The 19781-nt window shown below is 42.8% G+C and overlaps 2 protein-coding genes and 1 pseudogene across 2 annotated transcripts; all 3 read left to right on the top strand.

Moving 5' to 3' along the window:
* The first annotated feature begins 226 nt into the window (after positions 1-226).
* On the top strand, positions 227-1711 carry LOC135545111 (extracellular calcium-sensing receptor-like; annotated as a pseudogene).
* A 6196-nt stretch (positions 1712-7907) lies between these two features.
* LOC135545112 (vomeronasal type-2 receptor 26-like) lies at positions 7908-11023 on the top strand. Its single transcript, XM_064972748.1, has 4 exons — positions 7908-8147; positions 8338-8796; positions 9207-9327; positions 9719-11023. The coding sequence occupies exons 1-4, from the start codon at positions 7908-7910 to the stop codon at positions 10360-10362; spliced, it is 1464 nt and encodes a 487-aa protein (XP_064828820.1). The 3' UTR covers positions 10363-11023.
* A 5005-nt stretch (positions 11024-16028) lies between these two features.
* Positions 16029-19532, top strand: LOC135545329 (extracellular calcium-sensing receptor). Its single transcript, XM_064972946.1, has 6 exons — positions 16029-16168; positions 16280-16565; positions 16790-17614; positions 17711-17932; positions 18100-18223; positions 18640-19532. Exons 1-6 carry the CDS (start codon positions 16050-16052, stop codon positions 19530-19532), a joined length of 2469 nt encoding a protein of 822 aa, XP_064829018.1. The 5' UTR covers positions 16029-16049.
* The last annotated feature ends 249 nt before the right edge of the window (positions 19533-19781 follow it).

Here is a 19781-nt window from a genome sequence, read left to right on the forward strand (position 1 = left end):
AAGTTAGCTAGTGTTGCTTTGCCCCAGTAAAGTATTGAGACAGGTCAAGTAACACTTTACAGTGAACAAGCATTGATGATTGACATGCACATGAGTGAACATGAATACACACACTCTCCTTATGTGAGTCTGTTTGTTTTCCTGAATCATTAACGTTGTGTTTTTTTGTGGATTTTGTCTCCAAACAGATTCAGCCGAGTGCATGAAGTGCCCAGTCCAGCACTGATCCAATGGGAGAGGGAGGGATAGATTGAATTCCTGTCCTATTCTGAGGTCATGAGGGTCATTTTGTTTTTGGTATATTTGATTGGTTTGTTTAACTATTATGATAGAAACAATTTTATTCCAATTCAGAGAGACCCCCATCGCCAGGGCCAACAACTCTGAGCTGAGCTTCCTGCTGCTCTTCTCCTTGACTCTGTGTTTTCTGTGTTCTCTTACTTTCATTGGCCGGCCCTCTGACTGGTCCTGTATGCTGCGTCACACAGCGTTTGGCATCAACTTCGTCCTCTGCATCTCTTGTGTTCTGGAGAAAACAATAGTGGTGTTGATGGCCTTCAGGGCTACACTTCCAGCCAGTAATGTCATGAAATGGTTTGGTCATCCACAGCAGAGACTCAGTGTTCTGGCTTTCACTCTCATACAGGTCCTGATCTGTGCTCTTTGGTTAACAGTCTCCCCTCCTTTCCCCTACAAGAATATGAAAACATATCAGGAGAAGATCATTCTAGAGTGTAATGTGGGTTCAGCTATTGGTTTCTGGGCTGTGTTGGGCTATATAGGACTCCTGTCTCTCTTGTGCTTTGTGCTGCCTTTTCTGTCTTAAAAGCTTCCTCATAACTTCAATGAGGCCAAATGCATCACCTTCAGCATGCTCATACTGTATTCAGCTTATGTCAGCTCTCCTGGGAAGTTCACTCCAGCTGTGGAGATCTGTGAGGAAAATGTAATGTTTGTGCTTTTCTAATAACCAATTTCTGTGTTCATGAAAGTGACTTATTGAACGAATCCTCACTTTCAGTATCTGCAATTTGGCAGTATGCCCAGACCCTTGTTTTTGGGAATGAGAAATATCTCAGTTTCAGCTTAGAGAGACGAAGCCTCGTGAGGTATTAGTCTGTCACACGCATGAACCAGTATTAGTCTGTCACATGCATGAACCAGTATTAGTCTGTTACATGCATGAACCAGTATTAGTCTGTTACATGAATGAACCAGTATTAGTCTGTCACACGCATGAACCAGTATTAGTCTGTCACACGCATGAACCAGTATTAGTCTGTCACACGCATGAACCAGTATTAGTCTGTCACATGCATGAACCAGTTTTGGTCGGTCACATGAATGAAGCAAACGCTAATGATGAATTAATGATGAATTATGAATCAGCTAAATAATGCCAATATAACTTGTCTGAAGTCTATAAGAGAACTAACGGGACTGCCCCGGTAGAGCTCCTGATCAACACGTGTACTTGGTGCATTGAGTTTGTTGAAATCTCTCCAGAGCACTAATAATAAAGGATGATTATTTAAAGATTGACTTTGAGTGTCCCTGTGTAGAATTTCCACAACAGATCTTTGTTATTCTAGCCTTTAGTTATGGAATGCTATTTTGTATCTTTCTTCTAAAAAGCCAGAGGAAAACACACACACACAAAAAAACATTCTCATGGAGTAGAAGACCAATGATATACGTGACTAACTTTTAGGTCATCTTTATGCAAAAACAATTGAATGTAAAATGTCAATGCATTCTGATCATTTACTGTTGATTTAAAATGTACAATTGTCTGGGTATAGTATGTTTGCTGTTTTATTAGAATTCAAACCGTAACCCATCTGCCCCACATAATGCTTAAAAACCAAACACCTTTCCATACATATCCAACAGTATAACACATACAACAGCAGCCCAGTGTATATATATATATATACCGACAATGCTGAAGGGTTGGCAAAGAAAAAGGTCTACCCTCTAATGGATTTAAGTTTGAAGTATAACTACACCTCATTCATTGACATCTTTAGAGTCTACAGACATGCATAGCCTTGGCGGAATTTGATATATTCTCTCTGTGTCCAATAAAAAAAATACACTTCTAATGCATATCTCACATATTCATCAAATGTGAAAGAAACTTATCCATAATCAATTACTTACAAAGATAGTTATTCATTAGATATATTTTGAAACAAATCTAATATTTTTTTTTTTCGAATTCCCCAAAAAACATATGAAACGTCCTTAAATTAGATTAAAGCTAGAATCTTTAATTGCAACATCCTTTTTTTGACTTAAAATGTAAAATAAATAAATGATACAGTGTTTAGCCATTGATTCTTGAGGAATATAACTTATAAATTCCTCATGGGCTCAGTTCAACTGTTGTACCCCATCAGAACCCAAAATATGAGCTTGTTTTATTACAATTTTTGTAAACAAAGTAAATGTTATACAAACACTGTATAGCATCATAGCATGGTTAAATAATACACTGCTCAAAAAAATAAAGGGAACACTAACATAACACATCCTAGATCTGAATGAATGAAATATTCTTATTAAAACAAAAAACATAGTTGAATGTGTTGACAACAAAATCACACAAAAATGTTTTTTTTATTTAATTTTTATTTATTTTAATTTTACCTTTATTTAACCAGGCAAGTCAGTTAAGAACAAATTCTTATTTTCAATGACGGCCTGGGAACAGTGGGTTAACTGCCTGTTCAGGGTCAGAATGACAGATTTGTACCTCGTCAGCTTGGGGGTTTGAACTCGCAACCTTCCGGTTACTAGTCCAACGCTCTAACCACTAATCAAAAATGATCAATGGAAATCGAATTTATCAACCCATGGTCTGGATTTGGAGTCACACTCAAAATTAAAGTGGAAAACCACACTACAGGCTGATCTAACTTTGATTTAATGTCCTTAAAACAAGTCAAAATGAGGCTCAGTCGTGTGTGTGGCCTCCACGTGCATGTATGACCTCCCTACAACGCCTGGGTATGCTCCTGATGAGGTGGCGGATGTTCTCCTGAGGGATCTCCTCCCAGACCTGGACTAAAGCATCCGCCAACTCCTGGACAGTCTGTGGTGGATGGAGCGAGACATGATGTCCCAGATGTGCTCAATTGGATTCAGGTCTGGGGAACGGTCGGGTCAGTCCATAGCATCAATGCCTTCCTCTTGCAGGAACTGCTGACACACTCCAGCCACATGAGGTCTAGCATTGTCTTGCATTAGGAGGAACCCAGGGCCAACCGCACCAGCATATGGTCTCACAAGGGGTCTGAGGATCTCATCTCGGTACCTAATGGCAGTCAGGCTACCTCTGGCGAGCACATGGAGGGCTGTGCGGCCCCCAAAGAAATGCCACCCCACACCATGACTGACCCACTGCCAAACCGGTCATGCAGGAGGATGTTGCAGGCAGCAGAACCGTCTCCACGGCGTCTCCAGACTATCACGTCTGTCTCATGTGCTCAGTGTGAATCTGCTTTCATCTGTGAAGAGCACAGGGCGCCAATGGCGAATTTGCCATTCTTGGTGTTCTCTGGCAAATGCCAAACATCCTGCACGGTGTTGGGCTGTAAGCACAACCCCCACCTGTGGATGTCGAGCCCTCATACCACCCTCATGGAGTCTGTTTCTGACCGTTTGAGCAGACACATGCACATTTGTGGCCTGCTGGAGATCATTTTGCAGGGCTCTGGCAGTGCTCCTCCTGCTCCTCCTTGCACAAAAGCAGAAGTAGCGGTCCTGCTGCTGGGTTGTTGACCTCCTACGGCCTCCTCCATGTCTCCTGATGTACTGGCCTGTCTCCTAGTAGCGCCTCCATGCTCTGGACACTACGCTAACACACACAACAAACCTTCTTGCCACAGCTCGCATTGATGTCCCATCCTGTATGAGCTGCACTACCTGAGCCACTTGTGTGGGTTGTAGACTCTGTCTCATGCTACCACTAGAGTGAAAGCACCGCCAGCATTCAAAAGTGACCAAAACATCAGCCAGGAAGCATAGGAACTGAGGAGTGGTCTGTGGTCACCACCTGCCAAACCACTCCTATATTGGGGGTGTCTTGCTAATTGCATATAATTTCCATCTGTTGTCTATTCCATTTGCACAACAGCATGTGAAATGTGTTGTCATTCAGTGTTGCTTCCTAAGTGGACAGTTTGATTTCACAGAAGTGTGATTGACTTGGAGTTACATTGTGTTGTTTAAGTGTCCCCTTCATTTTTTTGAGCAGTGTATAATGTTGATATCATGGATGGTCAGTCCTTGAATCCATAGCTCTGTCCATGAATTTGAGAGTGGTTACAATTCTTCAGGTCCTTACCTTAGCTGTTTTTTTTTTTTTACCAAAACAGAGGTGAGGATGCCGTTTTCTTATAGTTTCAATTAAGTATTCAGACCTCTGTATAAGAAGCTTTAGTGTCAAGAGCATTTAAATGTCCAGCCATTCACCGGGCAGAGCTGTGAGCTTCCTGTAACACACAACTGACGTGTCATCATCATTATGACGAGTTGCCTCCATAAGACAGCAACAGTCTCTACAGTATACTGATTGACGAGTTGCCTCCACAAGACAGCAACAGTCTCCACAGTATACTGATTGACGAGTTGCCTCCATAAGACAGCAACAGTCTCCACAGTATACTGATTGACGAGTTGCCTCCACAAGACAGCAACAGTCTCTACAGTATACTGATTGACGAGTTGCCTCCACAAGACAGCAACAGTCTCTACAGTATACTGATTGACGAGTTGCCTCCACAAGACAGCAACAGTCTCCACAGTATACTGATTGACGAGTTGCCTCCACAAGACAGCAACAGTCTCCACAGTATACTGATTGACGAGTTGCCTCCATAAGACAGCAACAGTCTCCACAGTATACTGATTGACGAGTTGCCTCCATAAGACAGCAACAGTCTCCACAGTATACTGATTGACGACCTCCACAAGACAGCAACAGTCTCCACAGTATACTGATTGACGAGTTGCCTCCACAAGACAGCAACAGTCTCCACAGTATACTGATTGACGAGTTGCCTCCATAAGACAGCAACAGTCTCCACAGTATACTGATTGACGAGTTGCCTCCACAAGACAGCAACAGTCTCCACAGTATACTGATTGACGAGTTGCCTCCACAAGACAGCAACAGTCTCTACAGTATACTGATTGACGAGTTGCCTCCACAAGACAGCAACAGTCTCCACAGTATACTGATTGACGAGTTGCCTCCATAAGACAGCAACAGTCTCCACAGTATACTGATTGACGAGTTGCCTCCATAAGACAGCAACAGTCTCTACAGTATACTGATTGACGAGTTGCCTCCATAAGACAGCAACAGTCTCCACAGTATACTGATTGACGAGTTGCCTCCACAAGACAGCAACAGTCTCCACAGTATACTGATTGACGAGTTGCCTCCACAAGACAGCAACAGTCTCTACAGTATACTGATTGACGAGTTGCCTCCACAAGACAGCAACAGTCTCCACAGTATACTGATTGACGAGTTGCCTCCATAAGACAGCAACAGTCTCCACAGTATACTGATTGACGAGTTGCCTCCATAAGACAGCAACAGTCTCCACAGTATACTGATTCCCAGCAGTACCCCTTCCTCTGCTGAAGGAGGGTGCCAGCGTGATGTCACACTCTGGAGGATGTGTCACTGAGCCAGGCAGTAGGCTAACTCCTCCCATAGGCCTATTAGTGTCATCTTAGTTAAGGCCTCAAGACCTGGCGCCTAGGCCCTCCACCTCCTGCACCACAGAGAACCCCCACACCGGAACTAAGAACTCCAACACCAGATTCCCCCAGACAGAACATAGATAACAAAGAGGAAGAAAGCTATGCTGATCACAAGATGCCTTTTATACACTACTTGTAACGCACATGTAATCATACGTTAGATAGATGTCATAATGTGGTAGATAGATGTCATTATGTGGCAGGGTAGCCTAGTGGTTAGAGCGTTGGACTGGTAACCGGAAGGTTGCCAGTTCAAACCCCCGAGCTGACAAGGTACAAATCTGTCGTTCTGCCCCTGAACAGGCAGTTAACCCACTGTTCCCAGGCCGTCATTGAAAATAAGAATTTGTTCTTAACTGTCTTGCCTGGTTAAATAAAGGTAAAATAAAATTATGTGGTAGATAGATGTCATAATGTGGTAGATAGATGTCATAATGTGGTAGATAGATGTCATAATACGGTAGATAGATGTCATAATGTGGTAGATAGATGTCATAATGTGGTAGATAGATGTCATAATACGGTAGATAGATGTCATAATGTGGTAGATAGAAACATAATATGCAGATGGATGTCATAATATTATAGATAGATGTCATAATGTGGTAGATAGATGTCATAATATGGCAGATAGATACATATTATGGCAGATAGATGTTATAATGTGGTAGATTGATGTCATAATGCGGTAGATAGATGTCATAATGTGGTAGATAGATGTCATAATATGTCAGATGACATACTTTGGCATATAGATGTCATAGAATCAGGGTCTATTTTTGCAGCTGACACGCTAGGCTTTGTGATATCTATCTGTAACTGGAAACCAGTGTATCCCAATTCAGATAGATGTTGAAATAAATTAAAGGTAATCTAATAACAAATGACTTAGATAATAACTCATAGTACTGTGTACACTAGAATGGAAAGGGCTGTTATATTAGGCCACACAGTGAGAGTGGGAATGGGAAAACTTCTCTTGAAAGAGATAAACAATTACTGTGGTAAATTAACGGAAATTACCATTGGTTGACCAAGGAATCAGATGTCATGTTGTTTGCTCTCCCAAGTTCTGGATGCCTTACGCAACAATTGTGTTTGCGTGTCAGTCTGTCCCCAATTGAATAGCCCCTTACAGCTGGGTAGGAGACAGGAGGCTATAAAACACAGAGACTCTCCAGGATGGTGACTGTGCCAAGGCGAGGCTCTGAGATGAGACCAGTCACACTTGTCTTGTTAGCTCTGTTCACCGGGGCAGTGACTCCCTACTGCAGAAGACTCTGTCTGACTCTGGACCCGAGCACTGAGCTACCACACACTAGAGAGGATGGGGAGAAGACAAGAGGTTCCACTTTAAACAACTCCGCTGGAGACGCTCTCACTCACTGTAGAATGAATCTGTTTCTGAAATATGAACGGTGAGTATACAAATGGAATTGTAATTATTGGAAAAACATTTTTTTTTTACTAATGTCATTTTATTTTGCAAATTCGACCATCTCTTTTCAGCACTAACAATTTCTCTCTCTAGGAACATTAAATAAATGTATCGACGATTCCTAAATACAATGTATTTTTGACGTAATACACATATATAACTTCTTATTATAACATTATATTGTAAGATACGGAGAACCTGGATTTAAATGTCACTCTTGGTTGTTTAATCAGCACTGATTTTGTAATTGTTTTAATTGTCTCTGTGGGAAACTGAGATCAAATGATTGGACTCTAAACGACATATCATGGGACATCTAAAAGGCAATTAAACTGATGGGAAACTCCACAGGATGCCGGAGCAATGTACTAGTTTCTCCCGAAGTCACTCCAGATATCTGACCAGATATCTGTCTCTCTCTCTCTCTCTCTCTGTCGTTGAGGACTAAATGTACACAAATAAACTGCACTCATCTTGAATTGTTATACGCAGGTTACAGCTGCTATTAAATGAACAGATGTAGCACCAGACATTCATATTGATTTGCTAAATGTAGGTTTTTGGAGGAGGATCTTACTGTCTTCCAAATTGTTCAAAAGATTTTGAAAGGGGGAGTAGGGGGTTTATGTACAGCCATGTGAAAATATCTTATGCAATTTTATTCTCCAGCACAATTCAAGAGGACTGGATGGTGCGATTCACGAGAGAGGAGATCAACAGAAACTCTGAACATCTACCGGCTGTGACCCTGGGCTACAACGTCTATTCCATCTGTGGGAGCAGCAACCTGCTGCGAGCCGTTCTGGAGGCTTTGAAAGGAGGGGAGCAGAGAGAGCCGACAGGACTGCAGAGCTGCAGCCGCAGCAGGGTGCTGGCGCTGGTGGGACACTCCTCCTCTGGTCTCGGCAGCTCCTCACACTGGCTACAGGTGAGACTGACAGGGAGTGTGATACCCAGCAGTACATATTGTGCAGCCCTACCTCCTACAGAATGATTTGTTGAGTAATGCAAGTTTTAAAATGTAATAAAATCTTGTTGATTCCGACATTAGTCAAGTAAGTGTGCTCAATAATTATATAATATATGTGTGTTGTTCTCCTTTCTGTCCTTGTGCATAGATCCACATATGTACTTGTGCATGTCTGAGAGACAGAGATGTTAACCCCAGAGCCATTCTCCTCAGAGCAGAGTCCAGTCACTGTGCCCAGAACCTAGCCCCGATGCTGCCCCTGACATGCTGGAGCAGAGTGGATGTTGTCTGTGGGACATGCATACCGGAGGGTAAAGCTGAGAGTCAGGCTCCCTTGCATGAAGTGAAGGGGTTTGTTCTCCCCGGCCTGACTGAGTTCTTACTAAATCCGATACCCTCGGATGGATCACAGAGTTCCTTTATCTGTGACTGGAGCCTGGCTGCTCAGCAGTGGCTGTCCTCCCCTCTACCTGAGGGCCAAGCATGGTTCCAGGTCCATAGGGTCATGTGTGCATTGACAACGGCAGCTGACATGAGAAAGGAATGCAGCGACAGTCATACTGAGTCTGACTATGAGTCAGAATATGCTGTATTGACACCTAACCAGGTACTTGTTTACTTGTAATTTTGTGATTATTGTACTATTTATGAAGGCTGATGCAATGAGGGGATTTCCTCACCCCCACAAAAAAAAATGTTTTTCTCCTATATTTTTGTATTACATTTATTTAACTAGGCAAGTCAGTTAAGAACAAATTCTTATTTTCACTGACGGCCTACCGGGGAGCAGTGGGTTAACTGCCTTGTTCAGGGGAACAGTTGGTTAACTCCCTTGTTCAGGGGCAGAACAACAGATTTGTACCTTGTCAGCTCTGGGATTCAATCTTAGCAACCTTTTGGTTACAAGTCCAACGTTCTAACCACTAGGCTACCTTCCTCCCCATATAAATACAGATTGTATGTCTAAGTGCATTGTGTGTCTATGTTGTAGTAACTATTGTAGTATTCCACTGACAGCTACCAAAGGCGGTGTGCATAAATATATCTCCGCTGGGCAGATGGAGTGATGCTAACACAGTAGCATCACGTTGTTTCAACCTAAAAGTGACGACAGACAGAGAACATGGTCAGAAAAATGGTGAGGAAAAAATCCACTTGTGACTGATATAATGTTGACTTCCTCTTCTTCCTCCTCTATAATAATGGTTGTGTTTTTGTAACAAATCATGAACCGCAAATTGTATATGAATAATCTGTTTGAATAAAACGTCTGATCAAGCATTTGATTCAACCGAACATTTAGCGTGAAATTTCACGCTGAAATTAAAAAATGTATATCAGGACACGAAAGCCAAGGTATAAAATGAATTGTGCAGCATTTTAAGTCAGTGTAATATTACCCTCAATACCACAAATCATATTAAAGATAACCAATGATCTATTCAGGCTACAATGTCGCCTTTTTGATGTTTTGCTTATTGACAGTGTAAAATCCTCGCATTGTTCTAAATGCTGTGTTTCTTTACCAGATGCTAGTAACTATATCCCACATATCCTGCAGAGCAGCCATCAGTGTGTCTCTTATGGCTGGGTGAAAGAAGGACTTCTGCTGACGGCTCTGTTCTGGCTTATGATCTACACCAGTAGATCTCACAGAGACACCCCTGTCCTCAGAGCCAACAGAAAGCTGAGCTTCCTGCTGCTCATCACACAAACTCTGTGTTCTCTCTCACCTCTCACCGCCATTGGCCGGCCCTCTGAATGGTCCTGTATGCTGCGTCACACAGCGTTTGGGATCACCTTCGTCCTCTGCATCTCTTGTGTTCTGGGGAAAACAATAGTGGTGTTGATGGCCTTCAGGGCTACACTTCCAGCCAGTAAAATCATGAAATGGTTTGGTCCTCCACAGCAGAGACTCAGTGTTCTGGCTTTCACTCTCATACAGGTCTCGATCTGTGTGCTTTGGTTAATAACAGTCTCCCCTCCTTTCCCCTACATAGGGCTCCTAGCCTACTTATGCTTGGTTCTGGTCTCTCTGGTCAATAAGCTACCTTCTATGCAAGCTAAGTTCATTCTATTGACTGTTCTTATACATGTACAATTAGCAGCATGGCTGCACACCTCCAGGGCACCAACAAGGTATAAACTGGTCATTGAGATACATTCAACATAGCTAGATGTCTAAACCTAGAAACTGAAAGGTTGTACACGTGGGACGGGTAACTCCAGTCCACAGGGGCCTAATTGGTGTCACACTTTTGCCCCAGTCTCAGCTAACACACCTGACTTCAATGTTCAACTAATCATGATCTTCGGTTGAGAATGCAATTAGTTTCATCAGGTGTGTTAGCTACGGATGGGGCCTGACACCAATCAGGCCCCGCCAAGAACTGGAGTTTCCCATCCCTGTTGTACATAAATTCATTGTTTTCTAATCACTTGTTAATATTATCCATATAAATAAAATAGCTTTGTAACCACAATAATTTTACTTAACTAGGTAAGTCAGTTAAGAACAAATTCTTATTTTCAATGACGGCCTAGGAACAGTGGGTTAACTGCCTGTTCAGGTGCAGAATGACAGATTTTTACCTTGTCAGCTCTGGGATTCGATCTTGCCACCTTTAGTTACTAGTCCAACGTCTCACCGCTAGGCTACCTGCCACCTCAACACTCTAACCGCTAGGCTACCTGCCACCTCTACACTCTAACCGCTAGGCTACCTGCCACCTCTACACTCTAACCGCTAGGCTACCTGCCACCTCTACACTCTAACCGCTAGGCTACCTGCCACCTCTACACTCTAACCGCTAGGCTACCTGCCACCTCTACACTCTAACTGCTAGGCTACCTGCCGCCCCTAAGAAATGTATCTAATGTCATCTTAATAAAGCAACAATAAAAAAATGTAATTATGTGACTGTTTCCTACAACTGTGCATAAAGCATCCTTAAGTACAATACAACATACATTGGCAGCAGCTAATTGGGATCCATAATAAACACAAAAATATACAATACTATCATTACACTCAACTCTGATTAACAAACTGGTGATCATAACATAATACCACAATCAAATCAATGAAACAGAGAAGTACATCTTTTAACCCTTAGAGGACATTATACCATATAATAAGGTATCTGAACCTCTGGTGAAAAGAGTTGTTTGAAGGTGTCAACACTACAGATGTAGCATCTTAATTTAAGCCAGTTTTTAGCCGTGGTATATTGGCCATATACCACACCCCCCCAGGCCTTATTGCTTAAATACACTATAAGTTTGCCTTTTCTCACCAACAAAAGAGTGATCAAATTAAGATCCTACATCTATATGATACCTGCTTGAGCTGTAGGCCTGCTGGGCTCCCCACTGACATAGCAGTGAATGAAGCACATAGCAGTAGTGCTGCCCATTGTGAAAATCAGAGGCCTAAACCCGCTTTTCATTATTACACAAGAGCTCACACACAACAGACGACATTCATCAGCCAGCTGCGTCCATTACATTGAAATTTGATTCAGGTCTCCAACAAGTAGGCTGGGGTGTGATCAGCACACTAGGTACAGTATGGTCTTATCATTATAAGCCTAAACATATAGCAGTGGGCTAAATCAGTCACGCAGACTGTTTCTGGGTTGTCTCAAACCAATCTACTTTGAAACAAATGTATACACCTCACACACATGGTTATTGGCTTAAAATAAAGAGGACACATGTACTATGTCAGATGTAGAGTTAGAACATGTTACATTGTGAGTTTACATCCCAATATTACACTTTACATATACAGAAGTACAGAAGACTTTCAATATTATCCATTATTCCAGGCATCTCAGGAATTACCAATAATGCACCATTCTCTGACATACAGTAACTAAGGGTAGCTTCGTGATGGCTAACTGTCTAGCGTCATACCCAGATAGCCAGCTAATGTAAATAGTCGGGGTGGCAATGGTCGGAAGCTGAGCAGTTGCCACACCAGGTGGTGATAACACAATAGAAAAAAGTTTATATACAGTGTGTGCAAATGGAGTGAGGAGTTAAGGCAATAAATTGGCCATAATAGCGAAGTCATTACCATTTAACAGATTAACACTGGAGTGATAAATGAGCAGATGATGATGTGCAAGTAGTGATACTGGTGTGCAAAAGAGCAGAAAAGTAAATAAAAACAATATGGGGATGAGGTAGGTAGATTAGGTGGGCTATTTACAGATGGACTATATACAGCTGCAGCGATCGGTTAGCTGCTCAGATAGCTGATGTTTAAAGATAGTGAAGGAATTGTAAGTCTCCAGGTTCAGCGATTTTTGCAATTCGTTCCAGTCACTGGCAACAGAGAACTGGAAGGAAAGGCGGCCAAAGGAGGTGTTGGCTTTAGGGATGACCAGTGAGATATACCTGCTGGAGCGCGTGCTACGCGTGGGTGTTCTTATCGTGACCAGCGAAATGAGATAAGGCAGAGCTTTACCTAGCATAGACTTATAGATGACCTGGAGCCAGTGGGTCTGGTGATGAATATGTAGCGAGGGCAATACAGGTCGCAGTTGTGGGTGGTTTAAGGATCTTTGGTAACAAAATGGATGGCACTGTGATAGACTGCATCCAGTTTGCTGAGTAGAGTATTGGAAGCTATTTTGTTGATGACATCGCCAAAGTCGAGGATTGGTAGGATAGTCCGTTTTACTAGGGTAAGTTTGGCGGCGTGAGTGAAGGAAATTTTCGATTATCATGGATTTATCAGTGGGCAGCTGGGAGGAGGTGCTATTGTTCTCCATGGACTTTACAGTGTCCAAAAGCTTTTTTGAGTTAGAGCTACAGGATGCAAATTTCTGTTTGAAAATGCTAGCCTTTGCTTTCCTGACTGAGTGCGTGTATTGGTTCCTGACTTCCCTGAACAGTGACATATCGCGTGGACGATTCGATGCTATTGCAGTCCGCCACAGAATGTTGTTGTGCTGGTCAAGGGCTGTCAGGTCTGGGGTGAACCAAGGGCTATATCTGTTCTAAGTTCTATTTTTTTTAAAGGGCATGCTTATATAAGGTGGTGGGAAAATTACCTTTAAAGAATGACCAGGCATCCTCGACTGACGGGATGAGGTCAATATCCTTCCAGGATACCCGGGCCAGGTCGATTAGAAAGGCCTGCTCGCAGAAGTGTTTTAGGGAAAGTCTGACAGTGATGAGGGGTGGTCGTTTGACCGCGGACCCATAGTGGATGCAGGCAATGAGGCAGTGATCGCTGACATCCTGATTGAAAACAGCAGAGGTGTATTTGGAGGGCAAGCTGGTCAGGATAATATCTATGAGGGTGCCCGTGTTTACGGATTTAGGATTGTATCTGGTGGGTTGAGACGGTTTCTGACTGTTTGTGCAGAAATTCTTTGGTTGTGCAAACCCACAATTTTACCAGATGTCTGGGTGGCTGGGCTCAGACGATCCCGCAGGTGAAGAACCTGGACGTGGAGTTCCTGGGCTGGCGTGGTTACACGTGGTCTGCTGTTGTGAAGCCGGTTGGACATGTTTATATTATATATATTATACGTATTATATATAAATATTATATATTTATATTGTATTTATTTATCCAGTGTCTGAAATGTTAAAGGGGAAATTACAAACGTTAGAAGCTGTCACGACTTCTGCCAAAGTCTTTGCCTCTCCTTGTTCGGGCGGTGCTCTGCGTTCGACGTCACCGGTTTTCTAGCCATCATTGATCCTTTTTTCATTTTCCATTGGTTTTGTCTTGTCTTCCCACACACCTGTTTTCAATCCCATTCATTACCTGTTGTGTATTTAACCCTCTGTTTCCCCTCATGTCTTTGTCAGAGATTGTTTTATTGTCAGTATAGAGTGATTGTTGTATAGGTGCGCGTCGGGTCCTCGTACCCATGTTTGGTTTGTTTGTACATTTAGTGTTATGGAGCATACTCTTGGAACTTTATTAAAAGACTCCATTTTACACTCAGTTTGACTCTCCTGCGCCTGACTTCCCTGCCACCTATTACACCTATGCATGACAGAAGCCTTTTTAAATCTTGAATACACTACAAGTTTGCATGCAGGAAAAATCTCAACAACAAAATCAAATTAAGAGCCAGCATCTCTGTATGTGTGTCGTTAATGACCTCAGATCTGTGTGTCACGCCCTGGTCGTAGTAAATTGTGTTTGTCTTTATTTATTTGGTCAGACCGGGGTGTGACATGGGTTTATTGTGGTGTGTTTTGTCTTGGGGTGTTGTTAGGTGATGGGTATGTGGCTTAGTGGGGGTATCTAGCATAGTCTATGGCTGTCTGGAGTGGTTCTCAATCAGAGGCAGGTGTTTATCGTTGTCTCTGATTGGGAACCATATTTAGGCAGCCATATTCTTTGAGTGTTTCGTGGGTGATTGTTCCTGTCTCTGTGTTCACCAGATAAGCTGTATAGGTTTTCACGTTCTTTGTTTTGTTCGTTATTTCATGTCTAGTTCATTTTTATTAAAGAACATGAATAACCACCACGCTGCATTTTGGTCCGCTTCTCCTTTGACAGACGAGAACCGTTACACTGTGATGTTAGTATAAACGTTTATAGTTATCACAATATCATATTTTTTGTTATATGCACCTGTCTGTAGTGGGACATTAAATCCTATAAAAGTCTCATTGTATATTGTATATATTGTATACATATATACTTATTTTTCTACTGTATTATTTACTGTATGTTTGTTTTATTCCATGTGTAACTCTGTATGGGTCGAACTGCTTTGCTTTATCTTGGCCAGGTCGCAGTTGTAAATGAGAACTTGTTCTCAACTTGCCTTCCTGCTACAATAACACAATAGAAAGAATCTATATACAGTGTGTGCAAATGAGGTAAGATTAGGCAGGTAAGGCAATAAATAGGCCGTAGTGGGGAAGTAATTGCAATGTAGCAATTAAACACTGGAGTGATAGATGTGCAGAAGATGAATGTGCAAGTAGAGATACTGGGGTGCTATAAACATAAAGGGCCACATTGTCAAAATGTAACCCTTTAGCATACTTACTCAACAGGATTCTCCTTAATCATGTAAAAACTAGTGAATGAGCACAAAAACGTGCTATGATATATTGATATTTATGATATTAGTAATATATTTGTCTTATCAAGAGGATTTGAAGCAACCTCACATTAGAAACAGGCATGTGGCGCCCTCTTCTGGCCACACCAGTACTGCTATATATTACAAACACGGCCATGATGCCTCGTTCCCTTTCTAATAGATGGTAGATGGTTCCTCGCCCTGAGTGCCAGGACAAACTGTAATCTATTCTTCGCTTTTCTTAAAATAAACTTCAGATAAATTTTGCCAAGTTAAGTCCAGTAAAGTTAGCTTAAATGTGTGGTAGCTATTTAAAGATCCTTACTGTAACGTGTTACTACCATGTTTCTGTTCCATAAAGCTGTTAAAATGTTTTTATTGAGAATTCCGTGTCTTTAAAGGTTCTAGTCCCCCTCTACAATAGAAATAGATAGGTTCTTTATTCTCTATTGTTCTATAGTCCCTTTTAAACTATGTGTATATCATATTGTTGTACCCACTATTTTTGCCAAGTGGTGCCAATCCAAAAATGCCAGTGCTGAACCCACTGGGAGAAGCATCACTAAGGACGTTTTCCAGTGGGCACACCTCCTGCCTGTCCCCAACACACACACACACACACACACATCCCCAACAGGAACAGAGGTGTATATAAAGCCCAGACATAGAACGGAACCCGGTCACAAGATGCTGAGCGATGATGTGTGGACTAAACAGGGTCATACTCGGCTCATTGCCATTGCTTTGCATCCACACAGTGTTTGCCTGTGAACTATTGGGCCGGTTTGACATGCCTAGTTTGTTCAAAGCAGGGGATGTCATGATAGGGGGCATTTTCCCTGTATTCAACAAACAAGAGGACAGCAGTGCCTCTTTTGTGAAGGAGCCTGATAAAGCGAAGTGTGCTGGGTAAGTGTGTCACCCTTCTGTACCAGAGATACCAGTTGTGTGTATGTCTGTTCATTCTGATTATTAACTCTTTTTTTACCCTTTTCTTCTCCTGAAAACCTGCTCTGGCAGATTTGACTTGCGGGCCTTTCGCTGGACCCAAGTGATGATGTTTGCGATTGATGAAATAAACAAAGACAGTAGTCTACTACCCAACGTCTCCCTAGGCTACAGGATCCTTGACTCGTGTGCATCTCCCACCAATACTTTACGGGCTGCTCTGACGTTGGTTAGCAGTCCAGAGGAGATCGAGCCCACTGCCCCATGCCTACCTACTGTATCTGCCCTAATAGCTGAATCAGGCTCCTCTCAGTCCCTGGCTGTGGCTGGAACACTGGGACCATTCAGAGTGCCAATGGTAAGAGCCACATGCTTCATTTACGACGGGTGTCTAGCTATATTGAAAAGGTGTACAATACCGATGTACTTGATATCCTGTAATGTTTGCATGTCAGGTGTGTGATGTGTTCGCATAATTGTAAAGCTTTTAAATCCAAAATAATACTTAGAGTAAAGATAGAAAGCTTTTCATTGACTTTCTTCTTCGTCCTATTATTATTATTTTTTTCTGCATTTTATCAGGTTAGTTACTTCTCTACATGTGCATGTCTGAGTGATAAAGGTAAATACCCCACATTCTTCCGCACCATCCCCAGCGACTACCATCAGGCAAAGGCTTTAGCAGCACTGGTCAAGCACTTTGGCTGGACTTGGATTGGGGCGATACAGTCCGATAATGACTATGGCCGGAATGGGGTCCAAGCATTCACTGAAGAGGTTAAAAAACTTGGGGTTTGCATTGCGTTCGTTGGGACAGTGTTACGAACCTACCCAAGCAGTAAAATCCTTGATGTGGTGGACATGATCAAACAATCAACAGTCCAAGTCATCCTGTCATTTGTTCCTGAGGGTGACCTTTACCCTCTGATGAGGGAGGTGGTGAGGCAGAACATAACGCACATTCAGTGGATCGCCAGCGAGGCTTGGATCACAGCAGCCCGGCCCTCCACCCCTGAAATATATAGCTCCTTCGGTGGTGCCATAGGATTTGTGGTGCGGAAGATGGCCATCCCAAAGCTACGACACTTTCTCATGGGCATCAGTCCATACACAGATCGAAAGGCTGCCTTTGTGAGGGATTTCTGGGAGAAGATGGTGGGTTGTCGGCCTCTCTCAGCCGGTGAGCCCTCAGTCTCTGAGAGGAGCAGTAAGACGTGTACTGGAGCGGAGACACTTGTGGACTCGCAGGATCTGTTCTTCAATGTCACACAGCTGAGAGTGTCTTATAATGTGTATAAAGCAGTGTATGCTGTTGCACACGCCCTTCATCACTTAATATTTTGCGAAAAAGAAAGGGAAGGCACGATGAGACCATGTGTAAATCTATCACAGATACAGCCTAATGAGGTGAGCTCAGGAGGGGGATAAAACGTATTGGCTTTTTTCTTGTCCTACTACTATTCATGCAAAAACATTCATCTTTCTCCTTCTTCTAATCGATAGGTCAGTGATCAACTGAAGACTGTGCATTTCATAAATCAATTCGGTGAGGCTGTGTTCTTTGACGAAAATGGAGACCCCCCTGCCTCGTATGACGTCATCAACTGGCAGCTGAGGGCAGGGCAGGTGCAGCATGTGACTGTGGGCCAGTTTGGCTTAGCTGCTAACCAGGCCTACGAACTCAGCATCCAGGAAGATAACATAGTCTGGAGGACAGGGAAACTGGTAGCTATAGCAACACAAATTTGACAGAATATTTAGGGTAGAAAGATGCATTACAATAATTTATTTATTTACAGTATTTGCATGGAAAATTGCGAACATGTATACTACTACTACTAATAACAATATAATATAATACCACTACTATACATATTTACTTTCCTCATTAGATTCCTGTAGCAGTGTGCTCTCAAATCTGCCCTGTTGGAACCAGAAAAGCCCAAATCAAAGGAAAATCTGTCTGCTGTTTTGATTGCATCCCCTGTGCTGATGGAACAATAGCCAATGCAACGGGTAAGCCAGCAGTCAACACACTGCAATATCAACAGGTAGGTTTACAGTCAACACACTGCAATATCAACAGGTAGGTTTACAGTCAATACACTGCAATATCAACAGGCAGGTTTACAGTCAACACACTGCAATATCAACAGGTAGGTTTACAGTCAATACACTGCAATATCAACAGGCAGGTTTACAGTCAACACACTGCAATATCAACAGGTAGGTTTACAGTCAACACACCGCAATATCAACAGGTAGGTTTGCAGTCAACACACTGCAATATCAACAGGTTTTACAGTCAACACACTGCAATATCAACAGGTACAGTCAACACACTGCAATATCAACAGGTATCAACAGTCAAAATAAAACTGAATTTGTGCTGTTAATGAACTATAAGCTGGTGTTGTGTGTGAGTTATTCAGGAGCAGCGGACTGTAGCCCCTGTCCACAGGAGTACTGGTCCAACGACGGGAGAGACCAATGCATCCTGAAAACAGTCGAGTTCCTGTCTTACCACGAACCAATGGGAATCGCTCTTACTATGGTGTCCCTGCTTGGGGCCTGCCTGTCGTTTGCCACCATGCTGGTGTTCATCCACTATAAGGACACACCAGTGGTCAAGGCCAGTAACTCTGAGCTGAGCTCTCTACTGCTGTTTTCTCTCTTCCTGTGCTTCCTCTGTCCCCTCACCTTCATCGGCAGGCCCACCGCCTGGACCTGCATGCTGCGCCACACTGCCTTCGGGGTGACCTTTGCCCTCTGCATCTCCTGCATGCTGGGCAAGACTATCGTGGTGGTAACAGCCTTCAGGGCTACCCTGCCCGGCAACAGCGTGGCAGGGAAGTTTGGGGCCTCCCAGCAGAGGATCATCGTGTGCTCCTGCACCGTGGTTCAGATATTTATCTGTGTGCTCTGGCTAAACCTGAACCCACCTTACAGGGACTTCAGATATAGTCATAGGAAGATAGTTCTGGAATGTAATACTGGTTCTGAGACTGCATTCTATGCAGTGTTGGGATATATAGGTATTCTTGCAGGGATATGCTTGGTTCTGGCTTTTCTGGCTCGGAAGCTGCCTGATAACTTCAATGAGGCCAAATTCATCACCTTCAGCATGCTCATATTCTGTGCTGTCTGGATCACCTTTATCCCAGCTTATGTCAGCTCTCCTGGGAAGTTCACTGTAGCTGTGGAGATCTTCGCTATTCTGTCTTCCGCCTTTGGATTATTGATTTGTATTTTTGCTCCAAAATGTTATATACTTTTTATAAAACCAGAGAAAAATACCAAGAAACATGTCATGGGGAGGAATTGAAACAAACACTTGTGACGTGCTCAGCTGTGGCTATTAAAGTATGTATGACTTGATTATTAAATTAGCTTTTCTTTCGTGTAGCTAGCACTTTAAAGAAATGTCTTCGCAGATTGCTGAGTGCTAAATAATCATGTTTGAAAAATATGTATTTTCTGTACTACACTACTTGTCAAATACCGTATAATGTATCATTTTTCATTCCCCCTGCTGCTGCTGAGCAAAGGGAAAGTACTACTCAGTCTTCTGTGT

This window comes from Oncorhynchus masou, chromosome 9 (genome assembly GCF_036934945.1).
Source record: "Oncorhynchus masou masou isolate Uvic2021 chromosome 9, UVic_Omas_1.1, whole genome shotgun sequence".
Taxonomy (NCBI): domain Eukaryota; kingdom Metazoa; phylum Chordata; class Actinopteri; order Salmoniformes; family Salmonidae; genus Oncorhynchus; species Oncorhynchus masou.